We start from the raw sequence: 18,297 nt of genomic DNA on the forward strand, positions 1-18,297 counted from the left end.
TCATATCCAAAGGATGGGCAGGGCATGTTGTCTTGCAAAACGGCAGCAACTAATTTAAGATCTGAAAGCGAAAGCCCGGCCGGCCCTGCGTCAGGAACACGGGACAGACGGCTATGCTTCGGTCAGCACCTGCCTGACTGCCTCGCATTGCTAGGCCTTCCAGAAGTGTTTCTGATGCCATATTGCCATATTCATATAATACCTGCGCACGTCAGTTGAGCGCCTGTTCTAGACATGCCTTTGGAATCTGCTGGCCAAACCAATGGTTTCTGTACCCCAGTTTGCCATATTACATGGATTTGTAGATAGCTGCCCAATGGGCAAGCTCTTCTAGAATTGCCAGGTCATCATCATTCTGGTACAATGGCTGGAATATCCATCGAAGTGGCAAACAGGGGGATTGGGGGAACATATTGGAACAGAAGGGTAAGCTACAGACCTGGATTCTCATGTACCATTTTGATGAAACGGTACCACTTCAATTATTTTCTGAAGAAACAGTATTTATGGGTTCAGTATAGGCAGGTATCTCTGTTTATAGTTTCTTATTGCACCATGAATAAGAGAACCGAAGTTCATGTAGCGATAGTCCTACATGCTGCCATGGAAAGTTTACACACTCAACTCAGCCTCAGCACCTAATGGCTCAAAAACTGATTCAACCTCACCCATGTTTACTTCTTCCAGAGTGGCTGGATTCCACTTAGGATTCTGCAAAGTAACAAGAAAATTCAGTGAGAAATTTAGATTCCTTTTCCATATCATCTTCTAGTTAATATTCCCCATCATGTTAGGTTTGCATAATATTCCCCAGCATGGGTATTCTATGAAATACCGCCTCGTATAGACGAATATATTATCACTATTGAAAAGGGCATAATATATTTAGCGTCTGCCATCTATTCTACTTGCCATTTTGAAATGAAGCTACCTCATGTTACAAAACAAACCAACATCAATCCAGCTAGCATTCAGTTTAACGTGATTATCCGTTTTGCCAGCAATCACACCAACCTTGCAAGTCATGAGTAAATAGAGGGACCTATTGCTTTAGTTCTCCTAATTAACAGCTAAAATGCCAAAATTCAAGCAAAGCTTGCTTAATAGTACAAACTGTTCCACAAAAAATTTATTGACTTTTATCTATGTGTTGAGGGAAGTCTTTCTACTTTCAAGATCAGCCCTGAGCCTTCATTTCTCAAAATACCGTGATTTACATGATCAACAATTGAAAAATTTTAGTGTGTCATCTACCTTAGTTTTAGACCAAGTCCGATAATGCAGACACCAACCCCACTGATACACTCGCACATTGACCATACCCTATCTTTATCGGGTACTCGTGTACAGCTATATATGCACGAGGCAATGCAATGAATTTGTGGGGCAGGTTATCTCTACTAGTTTCTATAGTTCAACTTAGTCCATGATGAGGATAACGACGCTACTAAGCTCAATGCCCAGTTTGAAAAGTCTAGCTTATAATGGGGATAAGTGAATATGCTGGCTTCTCAAAAACTGAAGCACCACCGATGCTTAGCTATGGTAATAGGGTTCATCTGGGAAGTTTAAGCTTATAACAAACTTCCACCCTAACCCACTAACAGCCCTCTAAAACAGAATCAACTTTAACGAACTTCCACCCTAACCCACTAACAGCCCTCTAAAACAGAATCATCTTCTCCTTCAAGGCAAGGGACCTTGATGGCTTACTGTCGACCCTGTTGCAATACAGTTATTGTATATGTAAATTTCTGGATTAGGTAGCATTTATGATGCCACCAGCTGTAGTGGACAGCAGTGTGTTCTAGCTGGTTGAACATTATCTAAGTTCAGTCCCTAGATCAGTAGATACGACTTATGAGGCCCACCAATGGAAGGCAGTGCTTAATTTGTGGACAATACGTGCCTAGTTTCCCAGCGGTCTGTAGTCAAAATATATCCTTCTGGACAAAACAATTTACGAAAAGCGAAGTCATATGGATAACTTGCCTGATCCTTGTCAACTAAAACAGCACGTACACCTTCAACAAAATCATTTCTAACCGATGACCTCAAGGCAATGCGGTATTCCAATTTCATAACACCAGCCAGCTGAAACATGTCAAACATCGGAAATATCAATGCGTAGATAAATAGTTCATGAACAAATGAAAACGTTCAGTCATACAGAATACTAGATTCATACCTTAGATAAATAGTGTTCACTGTTCCCGTACGCAGATGCAACTTGAGAGAAATGCCTCTGTGTTAAACAAAGGGAAAATGGAGCACCTTTCTTTATTCCTGCTAAAGCTTCATTGGCCCATTCTGCCACTGCAGCCACCAAAGGAACAAGTAGGCACATAAATACAGATATCCTTCTGTAGCCAGCATGGAATCAAATTCTTACATAGCACACATAAAAGCAGCTGGCATTTGTGTGCTAAATATTTACTGCCTTGGTGCACTAAAAGGGAATGCTTCATAAAAGGTTACCTGCAGCATCATCACTTTGACTACACTTCTTTAGCTCTTCCACAGATTCAGCAACTGACTTATCAGGACCAAAAGAAGAAATGATCTGTGGTAAAAGCTTTTCTAGTTGTGGCTCAGATTCTGGTTCTTTCTTGTATCCTGTCAGGATTGACTCAACGTCTCTATGCGGATCATTTGTACTACAAAAGAAGAACATTGGATATCAACATCAAAAGATAATGATGCACAAACAAGCACTTATTGCATCATGAGCTATAAGATACATGGACAAGGAAACGAAAAAAGGGCATGGTTTTGACATTATTTAGTACATTTTTACCAAGTAAAGTTAACGAACATACAAGTTAGCACTCAAGAGGGATTCCTTCAGTGAGCCCAAATTTCCAGAAGGTACATAGTGAGTACCAAGGCCTATGAACAGAGCATCAGCAGGTGATGATATTCTTTTCCCCGTAATTCCAAGGTAAGCTCCTGAAAGAAGCAAAAGTGATCTATGATGAGAAGGAAAATAGAAGTGTTCAGTACAGGGGCGGACACAGTAGAGGTACATGGGTGAACAGATGTACACCCAATAATTTGGACAGAACTCTTTCAGCTAGTATGTATATACATATATAGTTACGTAACTAACTGAGTCAGACTGTATTTGCAAGTATCTGGGACTCTGGAAGCCAGCCTGCTTGCTCAGCCTGCTGCCTCAACCGGCCCCAATCCCCCCTTCCGCCTTTCAACTAATCGGCATCAGTTCATGTGACCTCGACTCCAACGCCTGTTTCTTTCGTCTCTCAACTTTCTCATCCGCTTGCGCTGCCCGCCGGCACCTGACAGAGGAGCGCAAGAGCGGAGGAATCAAGGTTCGTGCTGGCTTGCCGGCTGCTGATCTGACAGAGGTCCTGTTGGCGCCGGCTGCAGCGCCATGCTTGCTGCAGCTGCACAGTCGGCCATGGAAGACGCAGAACAGGTCACGACAATGCCGAACGCAGGTTCTGCAGAAGCGCCGGGGGTATCGCTGCCACCCCGCGGGCACAAATGAGGAGGCAGAGATTACAGCAGGCATCGACACATCATCGAGGATGAGCAGGCCATGTTGATGCCGCACGTAGCAGCTACGGCCATAGTTTGTTCAGTGGCTGTGACCCTGCGGCACCAATGGTTCGTGCAAAATGCAAATTGGCTATTAACTAATTATGTCTAGTTAGTGTTCGTTGCAATTGATCCAATAGTTTGTGCGAAAAGAAAATTGCTTATTAATTTACTTGTTCTAGTTCATGTTGCAATTGATATTGTTTTGTAAAATATGACAAATTAATGGACTATTTTGTACTGTACTAGGCACCCTTTGTATGATTGTTCGGTTCGCTAACATCTATGTACACCCAATCTTAAATTCCTGCGTCCGCCACTGGTTCAGTATCAGATACAAACAGTGAAACAGGTGTACCCGTTTGGGAACAGCTGGCTTTTCCCATATTTTTTATAGTAGGGAAGGCCATAACAATGCCGTTACTCATATGATTGGTAGGACGATTAAACCGAAAAAACACTATAATTAACGGTTTTACATATTAGGATGACAAAGAATAGCCAAGTATTGTAAGCCAATTTTAGAGCAATAACAAAGACTGCTGAGAGCAAACAAGCCAAAGTGGTGAGAAGATAAGAACATATGCATGGAATGCATGTGTGTGCCGGACCCAGACTCGAACAAAATTTACATGGAATGCATAAGGAAGAAAGGGGGGATATTGAAGGCTAAATGTGTTTTGTGCTATCATATGGAGAAGAATACGCTGATGAGGAAATAAGTAGAGCAGTAGCCATTACTTTATGAATTGATGCAACAGGGAAAAATAAAGGAACATACCAACTGCGCCCGCTCCTGGGGCTTTTGCACCAATGTAAGCAAAGCCAACATCTGGGAACAGGCCAATACCATTTTCAGGCATGGCTAGGAGCGTCTTCTGTAATAATTATCACCAAGAAAGGAGTCATCAGAATTTACATACTGAAAATGAAATTCATTAGAACAAACAAATTCGAGTTATAAAAAATTGCCTCAGTAATAATGCGGTAGCGACCATGTCCTGATAGACCAATTCCAAATCCCATCGTCACTCCATCCATCAAGCATATATAAGGTTTTGCATACTCATGTATCTTGCAAATCAAAGAGTATTCTGCTGTGAAGACCTGAAAAGTGATCAGAGTACTACTTAGTGACTGTAAACTAATTTCAGCCATCAATGCCAGAGTTTAAGGTCTAGGTAGCTGTTGGAATTGAAATTTTGTTTCAAACTCTAATATTTTTTCTCCTAACTAATTCATCTTGATAGGAGCTTGAATTCACATGTTTGTATATGGCACAATTAATTGTTGAAATTCAATTATAGATTGAAACTCAGTTCAAAATTTGGACATCCACAAAACTGCAGGCATATCAATTTTTTTATTTTGTAAAAGTCAACTTCTCAGATAGAGAAAGGGCCTTATAAATTTTGAGATGGTAGCAAAAAGGGCCCAATCACCAATGCATTTTAAATTTAGCAAAGGCAAGCTGTGTCCGGGAAGGCATTATCATGTTACAGTTAGACCTCTAATATCTCTGGAATTGTGCACTCATTAGCAAGTCTCTTCACATCCCCACCTGCAGTTTACACTAAGAACTAGTCACTATGTGTGCAAGTAAGAGCAAAGCTACGATAAAAAACAGAAAACAGTGGGCATAAACTATTGAACTGAAAGAAGAGATAAATCAGCCATGGAAATAAAATAGACTAGAACTACGCAAGACAACAGTAAAGACCTTTTGCACAAGTGGTGTGCTTTTGTCCTTTTGTATTTCCGCGGCAACACCCTTAATATCCATCCCTGCATTGGCATGAATCATATTTGAAAACATCTCCAATGCTCCGGAAATGAAAAGGCAGATCACCGTGTTCAACATCCATTGCCTAACATACTCATAAAAATAAAAAGAAAATTAAAACTAATCACCAGCTGAGAAGGCACGGGGAGAGCTGCTTTCCACAAGAATACACTTGACGCTTGGATTTGTTTCCCATTCATCAAGAAGTGCCTTGTATCTAACATCCATTTCTGTAATCATGTGAGATACAAATGTGTTACTGGAGCCCAGAAGGCTAATAAACAAATGTTCTAAGAGAAGGATGTAAAATGACAAGAGAAGGATGTAAAATGACATCTACAGGAGTAACAGCCTAACAAGACACACCATCAGAATTTGTATTATCAACAAGTAATATGGTTGTAGCTTTGAGTGTAACTCTCAGCGGATGCTAAATCATCTGTTCAACCTATACCTTCATATCTACAAAGTATAACCCGTTAACCTGTCCAGAACAGGAATTCTAAATCAGAGCGGTTGCAGCCTCGAGACAATGTTTTGATGACCACAGAGTTTTCAGGTCCTATTTCATTGAATATCAAATAGCTGATTGTCCATTTTGTTAGCTTTGTACTCTAGAGCATGTCGCGAAAGGAGTTAATAACAGAGATTTTTCATGTCAGCATTCTGACCAGTCAAACCAACAATTTCAGTTCCGGATAGACAATTAGATGCCACTTCAATATACAAACATAAAACCATTTTTTTATGCATTATGTTTTTTTGGCGATTAAGCCTTATTAGAACTACATATAACTATATAGCACAATGCACCTTGAACACACATTTTAAGGCTGCTCAAAATGCAATAATTTTGCAGAACATAGCAAAACTCAACAGGCTTACTGTTCATGACAGCCTCAATTTTGATGTTGAATGTTTTTTTCTCAAACACGCAAGAGAGCTGCGTATCAATATATTAAGAAGAGAAATTTTGATGTTGAATGTCAATTTTCAAAATTTCAAGTTACTTTATTAGCACTAACGGTGATCACACAACCCCTTTCTTATCAGACCAAATTCTCTATAGCATAAACTTGAGAACACAACAGGATGACAAATTTGACAATGGAACCACCCCACCCTATAACTCTGTACCGTGGAGCATGTCCAGAAAGGAGTTAACCAAACAAAGATTTTTATGTCAGTATTATGATCAGTAGAACCAACACATTTTACGTTCCAGATAAACACTTAGATACCATTTCAGACTATCATAGTAATACAAGACATCACTTTGTATCTTATACATGTCAAGGGGGTTAATGCTTTAGTTGCACAAACTTGCTCACCAGGGTTAAGTTTACTTAATGAAACAAAGAAACCAAAAGAACATGGTGAACTAAGAAACTAGGGATGTTAGTTAAAAATTTAAAATCATGTTTTCTTCTATTTTTATATGAATAAGCAATCTGTTTTCTATGATTAAGAATATTACACCTATGTATAATTCAATAATTGTTTTTGAGCGGATATGTATAATTCAATAATTGCCTGGCACAAGCTGCACAATGCACCTTGAACACACAATTTATGGCTATTTGAGATACAAGTGTTTTGCAGAAGTTAACAAAATTCAACAATCAAAACAGGGAGAACTTGACAGTCTCAAGTTTGACATCAAGTATTAATTTTCAAAATTTTCAGATCAACATATGTTAGCATTACTGTGATCACACGATCCCTGTCTTACCAGACCATATTCTCCATGACATAAATACAACCAAACCAAGGAACACAACTGGATGAAAAATTTGACAAATGAGCCACGCGCCTAAAATTTCACTTAGTTCTCTACTATTTATAGAGAAAAAAAATAATAATAAACTGCTGTCTGGTCACTAACCATTAGTCCTTCGGGTGTACAAACTGAGGTAAAACCTCGTGCACTACACCAGCTCAATACGAGATTCAAACATTTATTCACCAACCGCACACCAAGGGTTCTCACCAACTGCTCCGCAACTCACCAAACTGGCATAGATGGCACAAAGCAGAACCCGCGAACCCAATTTGCCGAAATATCCGCCCAATCTAAACTAGCTATTCCCATTCCCGCACCCGATCAGATCAAAGGAGAGGGGGGGGGGGGGGGGGCGCAGAGCGATCCTCACCGAAGTTCATGGCGTTGAGGGCCTTGGGGCGGTCGAGCGTGATGACAGCGACGCCGTTCGGGAAGAGGCGGCCCTTCACAAACTCCTCCGCGGCGCTGGCGGCCATGGTGGCGAAGCGGCGGACGAGGCGGAGCGGGACGAGGGTGGGGCTCGGGGGTAGGGTTCTGGAGGCCGCGAGGGAGGTGGAGAGGAAGGATGTGGTGGAGATGGCCGCGGGCGGGTGGATGCGGGACAGGAGAGCTCGCATAGTGACGTGAGAGATGCACTGAATCACTGATGGGCGATAGCAACGCGAGGCTGGAACCTTTTGGGAATTGGTGAGCTGATTACTGTATTGTTTTGGCTCAGCAATGCTCCCGTGAAGATTTATGGATAAGCTTGTTCTCCGCTTTGTTAGGAATTTGGAACGGAAGAATTTAAACAACAAATTGCATGCACAGCTGTAAAGTGTTTTCCGCGGAGCAAATTTGTGCCCCTACTTTAAATGCTAACGGTGATTTTGTCCCCGTTTTTTCAAAATTGTGATTTTGCCCCTGATTTTTTGAAATGAAGATATAGTTTGCCCCTATTCTGTCAACAACAATTAACGGTGTGAAAACAACAATAAAAAGACAAATTTGCCCATATGGATTTCCCCCTAGTTTTCTGAGTGGAGTGTAATTCGGATGGTATTTGGGACAAATTTTGGACAGATTTAAATAATTTTATCAACAAACTTTGCATACATTTCAAAGTGAGCAATGTTTACATTTGAATTTTTTTTATTTTTTTATTTTATGAATTTGCAGAAATAAATAGGTGATCCAAAAATTTGCAGAAATAGGCCTCTGCTGCTGGATCAAACGACGATAAACGTCTATCGCCGTCTCAATCGGCGGTAAGAAAAGATACCGTCGGGTGAAACTGCGGTAGCTTCCCGTGTCCGCCACGTCAGCAGCCAAATCCGCTTACTGCCCTCTGATCCGGTGAGCGGCACACGGGTTGCAGCGGCGCGTGGGACGAGGCTGTTTCCACCATTCCATCCGGCGATATCCGGTTTTCCGCCGGATCAGGTGGCGGTAACGGGCCCCGCCGATTCAAACGGTAGGAACGGGATTGTTACCATCGCCTGATTCGGCGATAGCTATCCCGCCTCTTTAAAAGCCGCAGAGCGGCCGCCCCGGGTGCACGCACACCTATTTCTTGACGTCTAGAACTGAGAGAGGAGGGAGCCAAGGGAGCGATCGGGAGAGAAGAGGAAGGGAGGGAGCATCCAGGAGAGAAGAGGAAGAAAGGGAGGAAGGAGAAGCGAAAGAAAGAGAGGAGGGGAGGGGACATCAAGATGCGATCTAAGAAATCAGAATAACAGATCGATGTAAGTGCAAGATTAGGAACGGCTCACCCGATGGATGTAACTGCGAGATTAGGAACGACTCACCCGATCTTTTAGTAGATGTCGTTGATGACTACCATCAAGCTCGCTAAGAGGATCTCATGATCACCCCTACCTGGTGCACCAACTGTCAGATTTAGTAGCCCGGCAGTCCACCTAGGGGTACCCAGATGGTTGATTTGTAGGTAGGGAGGATCGCAAGACCATAAACTTGATGGTAACACAAGGCACAAAACACAGAGATTCATACAGGTTTGAGCTGCCAGTGTAGCGTAATACCCTACGTCCTATTTGGAGGATTGTATTGCGCTCTGCGCTCGGGTGTTGGTTATTGTGTTGAGGGATTGGATATCCTCGTAGGGGTACCCCTACCTCCACTTATATACTTCGAGGGGTAGGGTTACATGGCAAGTTCCCTAGTCGGTTACTATAGATGGGATCTAGTCGGATTACAACATGTGGGGAGCCCTAACTAGACTCTATCTTCTGCCTTCTTCATCAAGTCGGACCAACCCATTAGTAGTCGGTTGGACTCTCCATGAGGGTACCTAGGTATCTATAACCGTCACCAACCACATTGAGCAAACGATGAAACCGTTCACCATCCCACATGTTCATGAGCTCAATTACTAAAAACCCAATCAGGCACCTTGGCAAGTTAAGAGAAACATGTAAACTTCTCTAAAAAAGATTTATTCATCTCATGAGAGGTAAAGTTGTATTGTTACCTATCAAATGTCTTGGGAACAAGGCACGTATATATATGGTTCCAATCGTAAATGTCGTCATTATCAGTGTTTTATACCTAGCAACCTACCGAGGGATATCCTGAGGTAGTAGATTGGTTGGTGGGGGATCACCGGACCTGTAACTCGAAGGTAAAGCGAGGACACAAGACACAGATTTATACAGGTTCGGGCCACCAGAGTAGCGTAATACCGTACGTCCTGTTTTGGGTGTTGTATATTGCGCCCTGCGCTTGGGTGTTGTGTAGCCTAGTTGTTGGCTATTGATGATGGTTCTGATCCTGCCGATCTAGGTACCCTTACCCTCTTTTATATACTCAAGGGGCGGGATTACTGGTTGGTTACAAGGAGGAGTCCTAGTAGGATTACATGGTATGAGTCCTAGTAGGAGTTCGTCTTCTTCCTTCCTTGCAGGTACTAGGGATCTAACCCCGACAAGTCATTCCAAGAGGGATCTATTTCATCCATGGCACGATCATACGTTCTAGCAATCTTTTGTATTCTAGAAAGATAGTAGTAGGATGGATGATTATACGCATGATTGTAATGAACTAGAGAAGGATCAATTATAGCTATCATTCTAGAATGTTTGTCAATGCAAACATGCTGAAACTTCCGCATGCATAGTAAGGCATGTGGAAGTTTCATGCATGCAACTGTATGAGGCCCATAGGAATAAGCTGGGGATCAAGGTTGATGCTTCGCTCTCTATTTGTTTCATGCATGCAGCTGTATGAGGCCCATAGGAATAAAGAACATGCGACTACAGCAACTTGACCACAATATTTGCACACAGATGTACCATGAGTATGAAAGATAATTTTGGCACGCCGATCGATCTTAAGGCGATGATTTTCCCTCTGATTTGCCCATTTTACATTTCTTTCTTCAGGTGATAACCATCCATATTTCCTCTTCATTTTTTGCCTATCCTTCTCCTTCTGACGATCCTCATACGACATTGCACCTAAAGCGCTTGATAATAAACATGAAATATTTCATAAAATACACTATAATCCACTACAAACCAAGGCACCGATAATAATCGTCGTGTTTATCTGTTCGTGACAATGGTATTTCCGAAAAAGTCGATTCATCACACCCATGATCTACGGTTGCACTTCTCTTGTATGCATATGTATCATTCCGATGGAGCCACTCGTCTTGATCGTCCTCATCACCATCGTTACCTTCAACCAAAATAACTGACATAAAATAAAACAAACTAAAAGATATAAATTATGTACAAACAATTAAAATAATTAGTGAAACAAATTTAACTAACCAGAATTTGGTGCGGCGATTTTATAAATCTTCATTGTAACCACTTGTTCACCACTACCCGAGCCAAACTCCTGTGACAGTCCTGGAGGTATGATGAACAAACATTGATGTCAGGGTAAGTGCACACAAAATCACATCCCCGGTTCAAGCACGTGATCCAAGCTGGATCCGACGTGTGATCCAAGGAGGATACAATATTCTATTTGCTCCATGCACCCATGTGTTTGCACGAAAAAAAGACATAAAAAAAAACCCGGCGAAAGGTGTTCCAGTAGACATTCCGACTACAGATAGACAACCTATTTACAAAGAAGATTGGAATTAATACAAAAAACAATGTATCACATCCATAAAAAGTCTTGAAAATACACAACCTGGATCAGGAGTTGGCACACAACCTAGATCAGGAGCCTGCAGATCTAGGTATCCCTGCCTCCATCTTAAAGAAAACAAACAAGGTCAACCATAGAAACGTAAAGAGAAACGCAAAACAAGATCCATCTTAATACCATTATTGTTGGAATTGTCAAATCGCCTCTTACTACTGTGAGGTGCACGACGAGATGTGGTGTTCGTAACGTCCTAGAACGGAATTCGTTCGCTCATTGTAACAAATCTACAATAAGGACGCGGGTTAGAGAAACCATGTGAAGCATGCGTGGGTTAGACAAACCATATTTCACATACTCACCTAGGTTAGACCTAATGACCTGTAGTGCCGCCAAGAAGCCGTAGAGCCAAAACAATACGTTGGCCATCTCAGTATAGATTTATATAGCTACAACGATGATAAAAAAAAAGAAAACTTGCATTGATCGTGCCAAATTGGATGCACAGCGCCAAAAAGGAAATGGGAAATTAAAAAGTCCGTGATTCAGGGGCTCTTAAAGGAAACAATTGATTGATTGATCAACGATAGTAATTATGCCGAATATTAGTTTCCATACAACACCACCACGCGGTTCCTGGCGGGTAGAAAAACAAAAAAAAAGGGCGTGGTGTCAAAAAAAGGGTGCGGATGGGATTTAGAACGGTGGCATTACGACGAAATGAATCTCCCCCCTTCGTCGTAATCTTGTGTATGGGAACACCTGAAGAGTGAGCCTCCATGAGGGGTACGTGGGTATAACTCTTGGTGGGAATTGACATCAATTTGCTCGCTCTTTATAGTATAGATTAATGGCCAACCCATCCGACTTGCCAAATGTTCCCTAGCACTCTCCAAAATGGGTTGGAGAGCACAGCAAACCATTGGAGAGTGTGAAGGAACATTGGCCAAGCCGGATAGATTGGCCATAGCAACTCTGTTGGACCGTGATTTTCTAATAGACTTATCAAATTTTAGCTTGAAGAGGGAGATGACCATACTGTTGGAGTTGCTCCACTCTTCCTCCTTTGGTTTTGCTATAGGAGAAGAGGATGTCATAGTGTGAATAATCCTAGCTTTGAACTTAAATTGATTCTTCAAAAGGTACATTGAACTTACCACCTATGGTACAGGCCAAAAAGAAGAACCGAAGGAAAGTTAAATGTATGTTTGTGGGTATCAGGCACCTGTTAAAATGGCTCTAGCTGTCTTTTATAGTGAAGCAACTTCTCTAGTGGAGCTAAAGCCATTTTGAAAAACGTTTTGCATAATGTTTTTTTTTCATGAATGAATAAAAGATGTACATAGGAATTTTATGTTTGCCTTCACTTTATATGAAATGGAAATAGTTAATGAATGGAACATAGATTAACCAATATTATGTGGAGTATGAGTGATCCAGTGAGTGTGATGCTAAGGTTTACTGTATAACTAAGTATAAACATGAACAAAGTTTGCTTAAAAAACATAATCTTCTGCCAAGTCCTGAGCAGGATCTCAATAGTGGACTAGTTTCGGAGACCAGCTTTCCCAGCAGTTCGTGCATGCAGAATACCAAGATGGAAACGCAATAGTGCAGCAACAACAGGTGTGGTTGTGGAGGAGGCACCTCGCCACCTCATATACATGTAGTTGCACAGGGGGAGAGAGGAGAGGGTGAATATGGATGTCATGACTCAGCCTAGAGGTAATGGTTAGCATGCGACGCCACGCCGAATTTTCTTTTCCAATTTCACAGGCATTCAAAATCCACATATTAAATCGGTTGGAAAACTTCTCAACTTACCATTTCTTTTTAACTCTCTAGCATTCAGCGAATGTTTTATAATTTTAATTGAATTAAAATAAATCTAATATAATTAAAACCAACACGTGTTACAAAAAGGAAGGAAACTTAGTTTCAATCCTCGCTCAATCCAACTTCCTCATTCAGGCTGGGGTGGATCCAGCGTGGGGGTGGATCCCCTACCCCGTGCAGCCCAGGCAACCCCTAGAAAGGCATGGATGAAGAGGAGGAAGAAAAGACGGAAGAAGAAGAGAAAGAAAAGAGGAAGGAAGAAAGGAAAATAAACTCCCCTTTTCTTCACATTTTTAGATCTGCCACTGCACGAGGCCACGGAACAATTGGCACATGGGCACGGCGACCACCAGCCTTCCTCCAAGAAAACGTCCCCACCACGCCGAATGACGACTGACGAGGCACGATATATTGTCGAACTGACGCCCACCCTGACGTTTTCGTGGACACGGCTGATGGACGTGACGAGCAACCTTGCTGTCACTCTCGGCCTTTTTCCGATTGTTCCCTTATGAGAAATCGTCTTGCGTTCTGGAGGGGCAAGCCTAACGGCACTCGACTACCTGACACCTACGGCTACATAAAGCTCCCATGCCGCGCCGCTTGCTTGTGGCCAGTCGGGAGTAAGCGAGGGTGAGACACACAGACACGCGCCCGCGCGCGCGAGGCCCAGAGCCCCAGAGATGTCGCCGCGGCCGCACTTCCTCGTCCTCACCTTCCCGTTCCAGGGCCACATCGCCCCAGCGCTCCGCCTCGCCAGGCGCCTGCTGGCCGCGGCGCCCGACGCGCTCGTCACCTTCTCCACCACCGAGGCCGCGCACAGCCGCATGTTCCCGGCCAAGCCCGACGACGGCGGCGCCGAGGTCCCCGATGACGACGAAGTCGGCGGCCGCCTCGAGTTCCTCCCGTTCTCCGACGGCACGGTGGCCGGGTACGTCCGGACCGGCGACCCGGGCGCGTTCAACGCCTACATGGCGCGCTTCCACGCCGCGGGGGCGCGCAGCGTCGCGGGGATCGTGGACGCGTTCGCGGCGCGGGGCCGCCCGGTCTCCCGCGTCGTGTACACGCTCTTACTCCCGTGGGCGGCCGACGTCGCGCGGGAGCGCGGCGTCCCGTCCGCGCTCTACTGGATCCAGCCGGTCGCCGTGTTCGCCATCTACTACCACTACTTCCACGGCCAAGACGGCGTCATCACCGAGCACCGTCACGACCCCTCCTTCGTCGTGGAGCTCCCGGGCCTCGCGCCTCAGACCATCGGCGATCTGCCGTCCTTCCTGACCGAATCCACCGACCCTTCCAATATGTTCCACAGCGTCTTCACCGGGATCCGCGACCTGATCGAAACGCTTGACAAGGAAAGCCCCAAGGCCACCGTCCTCGCCAACACGTGCCAAGAGTTCGAGCTGGCCTCCCTCGCCGCCGTGGGAGCGCACGACGTGCTTCCCGTCGGCCCGGTGCTCCCGTCCGGCGACGAGTCCGGCATCATCAAGCAGGACGACGCCGAGTACATGGAGTGGCTCGACGCCAAGCCGGCGAATTCCGTGGTCTACGTCTCCTTCGGGAGCCTGGCTTCGATGGCGAGGGAGCAGCTCGACGAGCTCCTCCGAGGCCTTGAGGAGAGCGGGAGGCCCTACCTCTTCGTCATACGGAAGGACGTCAAGGTGGCACTCGCGGAGGTGGAGGCGGAGATGATGGGGCGTCTCAAGAACGGCATCGCGGTGGAGTGGTGCGACCAGGTGAGGGTGCTGTCCCACACGGCGGTGGGTTGCTTTGTGACGCACTGCGGCTGGAACTCGGTGCTGGAGAGCGTGGCGAGCGGGGTGCCCATGGTGTGCGTGCCCCGGCTGTCGGACCAGCACATGAACGCGCAGCTCGTCGTGCGCGAGTGGCGCGTCGGCGTGCGTGCGCAGGTGGACGATGGTGGCGTGCTGCGAGCGGCGGAGGTGCGGCGGTGCATCGATGAGTTGATGGGGAATTTGGAAGCAGCGGCGGAGGTGAGGCGAATGGCGGGGAAGTGGAAGAGGATAGCCGCCGAGGCCACGGCGAAAGGAGGGTCGTCAGATCGTAATCTCATGGCTTTCGTGGATGGGGCAAGGAGCACAATTACTACACTCTCTCCTTGTAACACGACTCATTGAGCAAGTTCATGAGCAATTTGATTCCTAGATATTCCTAATCTATTCCATTCTTGAACCAAACACAAACACAATGTGAGGAGTGAGAAGGTGATGGGTCACACTATTCCTTCAACCAAAAAATTCATTGGTGAATATTATGCATTGATACTATGTATTCTATGATTCTATATAACTCAGAGCAACTATCCATTGGAAATGCTCAAAAGTATTTAATTACGGTCCTGATCCAAATTTTCTACATAGGTGAAACTACACTACACTCTTTCCGATGTATTTATATCATTGAGGATTGAATGTGACATTCATCACAAGGACTTCTCTGCGCATCTTCGATGGCAATGCCAATTACAAATGGACAACGAGTAGCAGTACGGTCTGTCCTTTTCACCCTCATCTTTCAGCACGCTGATTAGTTCCAGCAGCTAGGTAATTCCGATGTAGAAACTCTACACAAGTCACTGATCATGATAGCTGCAGTTAAGTAAAACAACACGCCGAAGTTGATCCACTGGACATAATGTGTTGAATCAAGAGTTGTTTGAATTTTCCTTCTCAGTCCACACTGCTTGTAAGTCCTTGGGTATGATATTTGGGAAACAGTAGTCCATTCAATCGTGCTCCTACACGGGCTAATGTTTTTAAAAGCTATTGAATCTGAAAATTATTTAAAAATTAAACTCCTTACTAATAATTAAAATTGTTACCAACGACTCTCTCATTTTTCAATACTTCAACATAATATACTCATATAGATATGTACTTATTTTTATTCAGTTGTGATTGATTTTTAATTAGTAATTACTCTATAAACTTTTTGATCCACATTTACACTTTTTTTATTTTGTATCGCACCTACATACATTATGTTTAGCATTAAAATCAATAATTTAATCAATTTCTCACATACATGTATAAATGGTCTAAATGGTGACACTCATCATGTGTATATACTTTAACTTAGTATTTCTATATTAACAATGACATAAGAATCATATATTAGTTTAATTTTGGACATTTCTATAGGATGCACAAGAAGATAATTAGATTAAGATTTAGTTATTTATTTTATGTTATTTTTAATAATGACATATGTGGGTAACTTAGATACAAATTTAGAATGATATTTTAAATTATGCTTTATAATTATATGTACCAGTAAATTGGATGAAGATTATTAGGTTATTTTAGATTATTTTTTATAATGGTCGACCTTAGTAATTTAGATATAGGATTAGAGTTTATTTTTAATATTTTCATAATGATAGTGGTGGGTAGATTTTTAGAAAATATAATAGATCTATGATTATTGGAGTTTACAGGATTGGTGTTTGATTTTTTTCCTTTTTTTTTGAGAATTTATAGGATTTATATTTTTTTCTAGCATGTCTCGTGGGAACTAATGCGGAGTCTCCAATGAAAAAAATGAGAGCATATTGCTACAAAACTGTTAGCATGAGCTACATCTCTTTTGTTAAATATTCGAACACAATACTTATATAGATACATACTTATTATTTTCATCCGATTGTGATAGACTTTAGTTAATAAGTACTCTATAATATTTTCATCCACATTTATAATCTTTAACTTTTCACTTTGCATCGCAGATATGTGCTTGAATTTGTTTAATGGACCCTAAGTTTGAGCTATAATTTTAACATAAAAACATGTATTCTCATCACTTGCTCTATATCTTTACAAATGGTGACGCACATCATGCGTATATACCTTAGTTATTATATCATATACCAATAATGCAAGAAATAGACGATTTAGACTCATATATTGCTGTATATTTTTAATTAAGGTGATTGGATTCAAATGTAGGGTTACCTCATGTTATTTTTAATAATGGCATGTGTGTGTAATATAGATACAAATTTAAGGGGTTACTTTAAGTTTTTTTAAGTATTAGTGGTGGGCAATTTAGTTGCAAATTGAGGGGATTATTTTAAATATTGTTTATAATGGTATGAATGGGTAATTTTGATGAAGGTTAGGGGGTTACTTTAGTTAATTTTATATAATTGCAGAGGTGGGTAATTTAGATATAGATTTATGGGTTACTTTAGGCTATTTTTATAATGATATATGTGGTTAATTTTTTAAAAACGTAATAGATCCAATGGCTATGATGATTTGAGTCTACCGATTGATGGCCAGATGTTTTGCTTTTTTATGAGAATTTCTAAGCTTTCTCTCTATTTCTAGAGTGTTCACTTAGGAATCCTAGCTGGCTTCACCTGAAGACTTCAAAAAGAGCCTCCAATTAGTAATAGTAAGGCACCTTACCTACTTAGCACCTGTGTTTTGTGCTATAAGATTCTCATAGGCGATCAAGAGAGAATCAATAAATTACGTATGGAACTCATTTTGAACATATACTACCAAGTTTTCAATAATTATCGAGTGCTTACCGTGAATGACCGACGGCTATTAGTTTTCCTTCAAATTTTCTCAATCGATCAGTGGAGGGCTTTAGTTTAAATTTTCTCAATCAATCAGTTTGTTTAGTGTAATTTAAATATTTCCTAAGAGTAATTTACTAAGTGGCCAATGGTTTTCCTAGGGAACATTGATCGTGGATTCTTGGTTACTAATTTGTTTACCCCCGCAAGAATTATCCATATTATGTTACTAAATACTCGATTACTTGAGAATAAATCAGCAGCAACCTTCGGCCACTTGCGAAACATTGAATATGTTATAGTGATAGGATTTATGGTTCGAAAGTTCAAAGCCATGTTTTGCTGACGTCCATATTACTTTGTTTTTTAAATTCCATTCAGTCCAAATGTCATGCAACTCCAATTTTACCTTTTTTTTTCCTTGCCCACTCATACATTTTGCAAATCCACATTCCAAAGAGCCCACCGTTTGTCCTCATTTGTGGAAAAAACTGGCCATGCAAGGCCAACAAACAAAAGGTCCAACTAAAGCTATCTATCACAGATTAGGGCTGTTGAACATACATGTCTGTTTCCTTTACTTGTTTTTACCAGCATGTTCCTTCAGGGCTGAATTTGGAATAAAATACTTGTGGATGAATCATTAGATTTATATAATACTTATAATCCTGAGTTAGATGACTTAGA

At 42.4% G+C, this 18,297-nt stretch overlaps 2 protein-coding genes across 5 annotated transcripts; one reads left to right on the plus strand and one right to left on the minus strand.

The window, feature by feature from the left end:
* Positions 1–444: 444 nt before the first annotated feature.
* On the minus strand, positions 445–7,789 carry LOC117852828 (3-hydroxyisobutyryl-CoA hydrolase-like protein 3, mitochondrial). 4 transcript variants are annotated; one of them, XM_072293274.1, is made up of 11 exons: positions 7,498–7,789; positions 5,473–5,574; positions 5,302–5,346; positions 5,070–5,122; positions 4,534–4,668; positions 4,343–4,439; positions 2,820–2,949; positions 2,479–2,657; positions 2,189–2,316; positions 1,993–2,094; positions 445–711 (listed from the first exon to the last, which is right to left on the minus strand). In XM_072293274.1, the coding sequence occupies exons 1-11, from the start codon at positions 7,742–7,744 to the stop codon at positions 613–615; spliced, it is 1,317 nt and encodes a 438-aa protein (XP_072149375.1). In that variant the 5' UTR covers positions 7,745–7,789; the 3' UTR covers positions 445–612. The 4 variants fall into 4 exon arrangements, with proteins under 4 accessions (XP_072149375.1, XP_034590999.1, XP_034590998.1 ...); XM_034735108.2 differs by lacking the exon at positions 5,302–5,346 and having other exon boundaries at positions 7,498–7,788; XM_034735107.2 differs by lacking the exon at positions 5,070–5,122 and having other exon boundaries at positions 5,282–5,346; positions 7,498–7,785.
* A 5,847-nt stretch (positions 7,790–13,636) lies between these two features.
* Positions 13,637–15,415, plus strand: LOC117851270 (UDP-glycosyltransferase 75C1). Its single transcript, XM_034733057.2, has one exon. It carries the CDS (start codon positions 13,748–13,750, stop codon positions 15,200–15,202), a length of 1,455 nt encoding a protein of 484 aa, XP_034588948.1. The 5' UTR covers positions 13,637–13,747; the 3' UTR covers positions 15,203–15,415.
* The last annotated feature ends 2,882 nt before the right edge of the window (positions 15,416–18,297 follow it).

Source organism: Setaria viridis, chromosome 4 (genome assembly GCF_005286985.2).
Source record: "Setaria viridis chromosome 4, Setaria_viridis_v4.0, whole genome shotgun sequence".
Lineage (NCBI taxonomy): Eukaryota > Viridiplantae > Streptophyta > Magnoliopsida > Poales > Poaceae > Setaria > Setaria viridis.

What these genes read in the sequence shown, in the direction of transcription:
- LOC117852828 (XM_072293274.1), bottom strand. Translation starts at nt 7,744, where the DNA reads ATGCGAGCTCTCCTGTCCCGCATCCACCCGCCCGCGGCCATCTCCACC. An exon ending in GTGAACACTATTTATCTAAG is followed by an intron (nt 2,095 to 2,188) that starts GTATGAATCTAG and finishes GACATGTTTCAG; the next exon opens with CTGGCTGGTGTTATGAAATT. An exon ending in TTTTAGTTGACAAGGATCAG is followed by an intron (nt 712 to 1,992) that starts GCAAGTTATCCA and finishes GTTACTTTGCAG; the next exon opens with AATCCTAAGTGGAATCCAGC.
- LOC117851270 (XM_034733057.2), top strand. Translation starts at nt 13,748, where the DNA reads ATGTCGCCGCGGCCGCACTTCCTCGTCCTCACCTTCCCGTTCCAGGGC.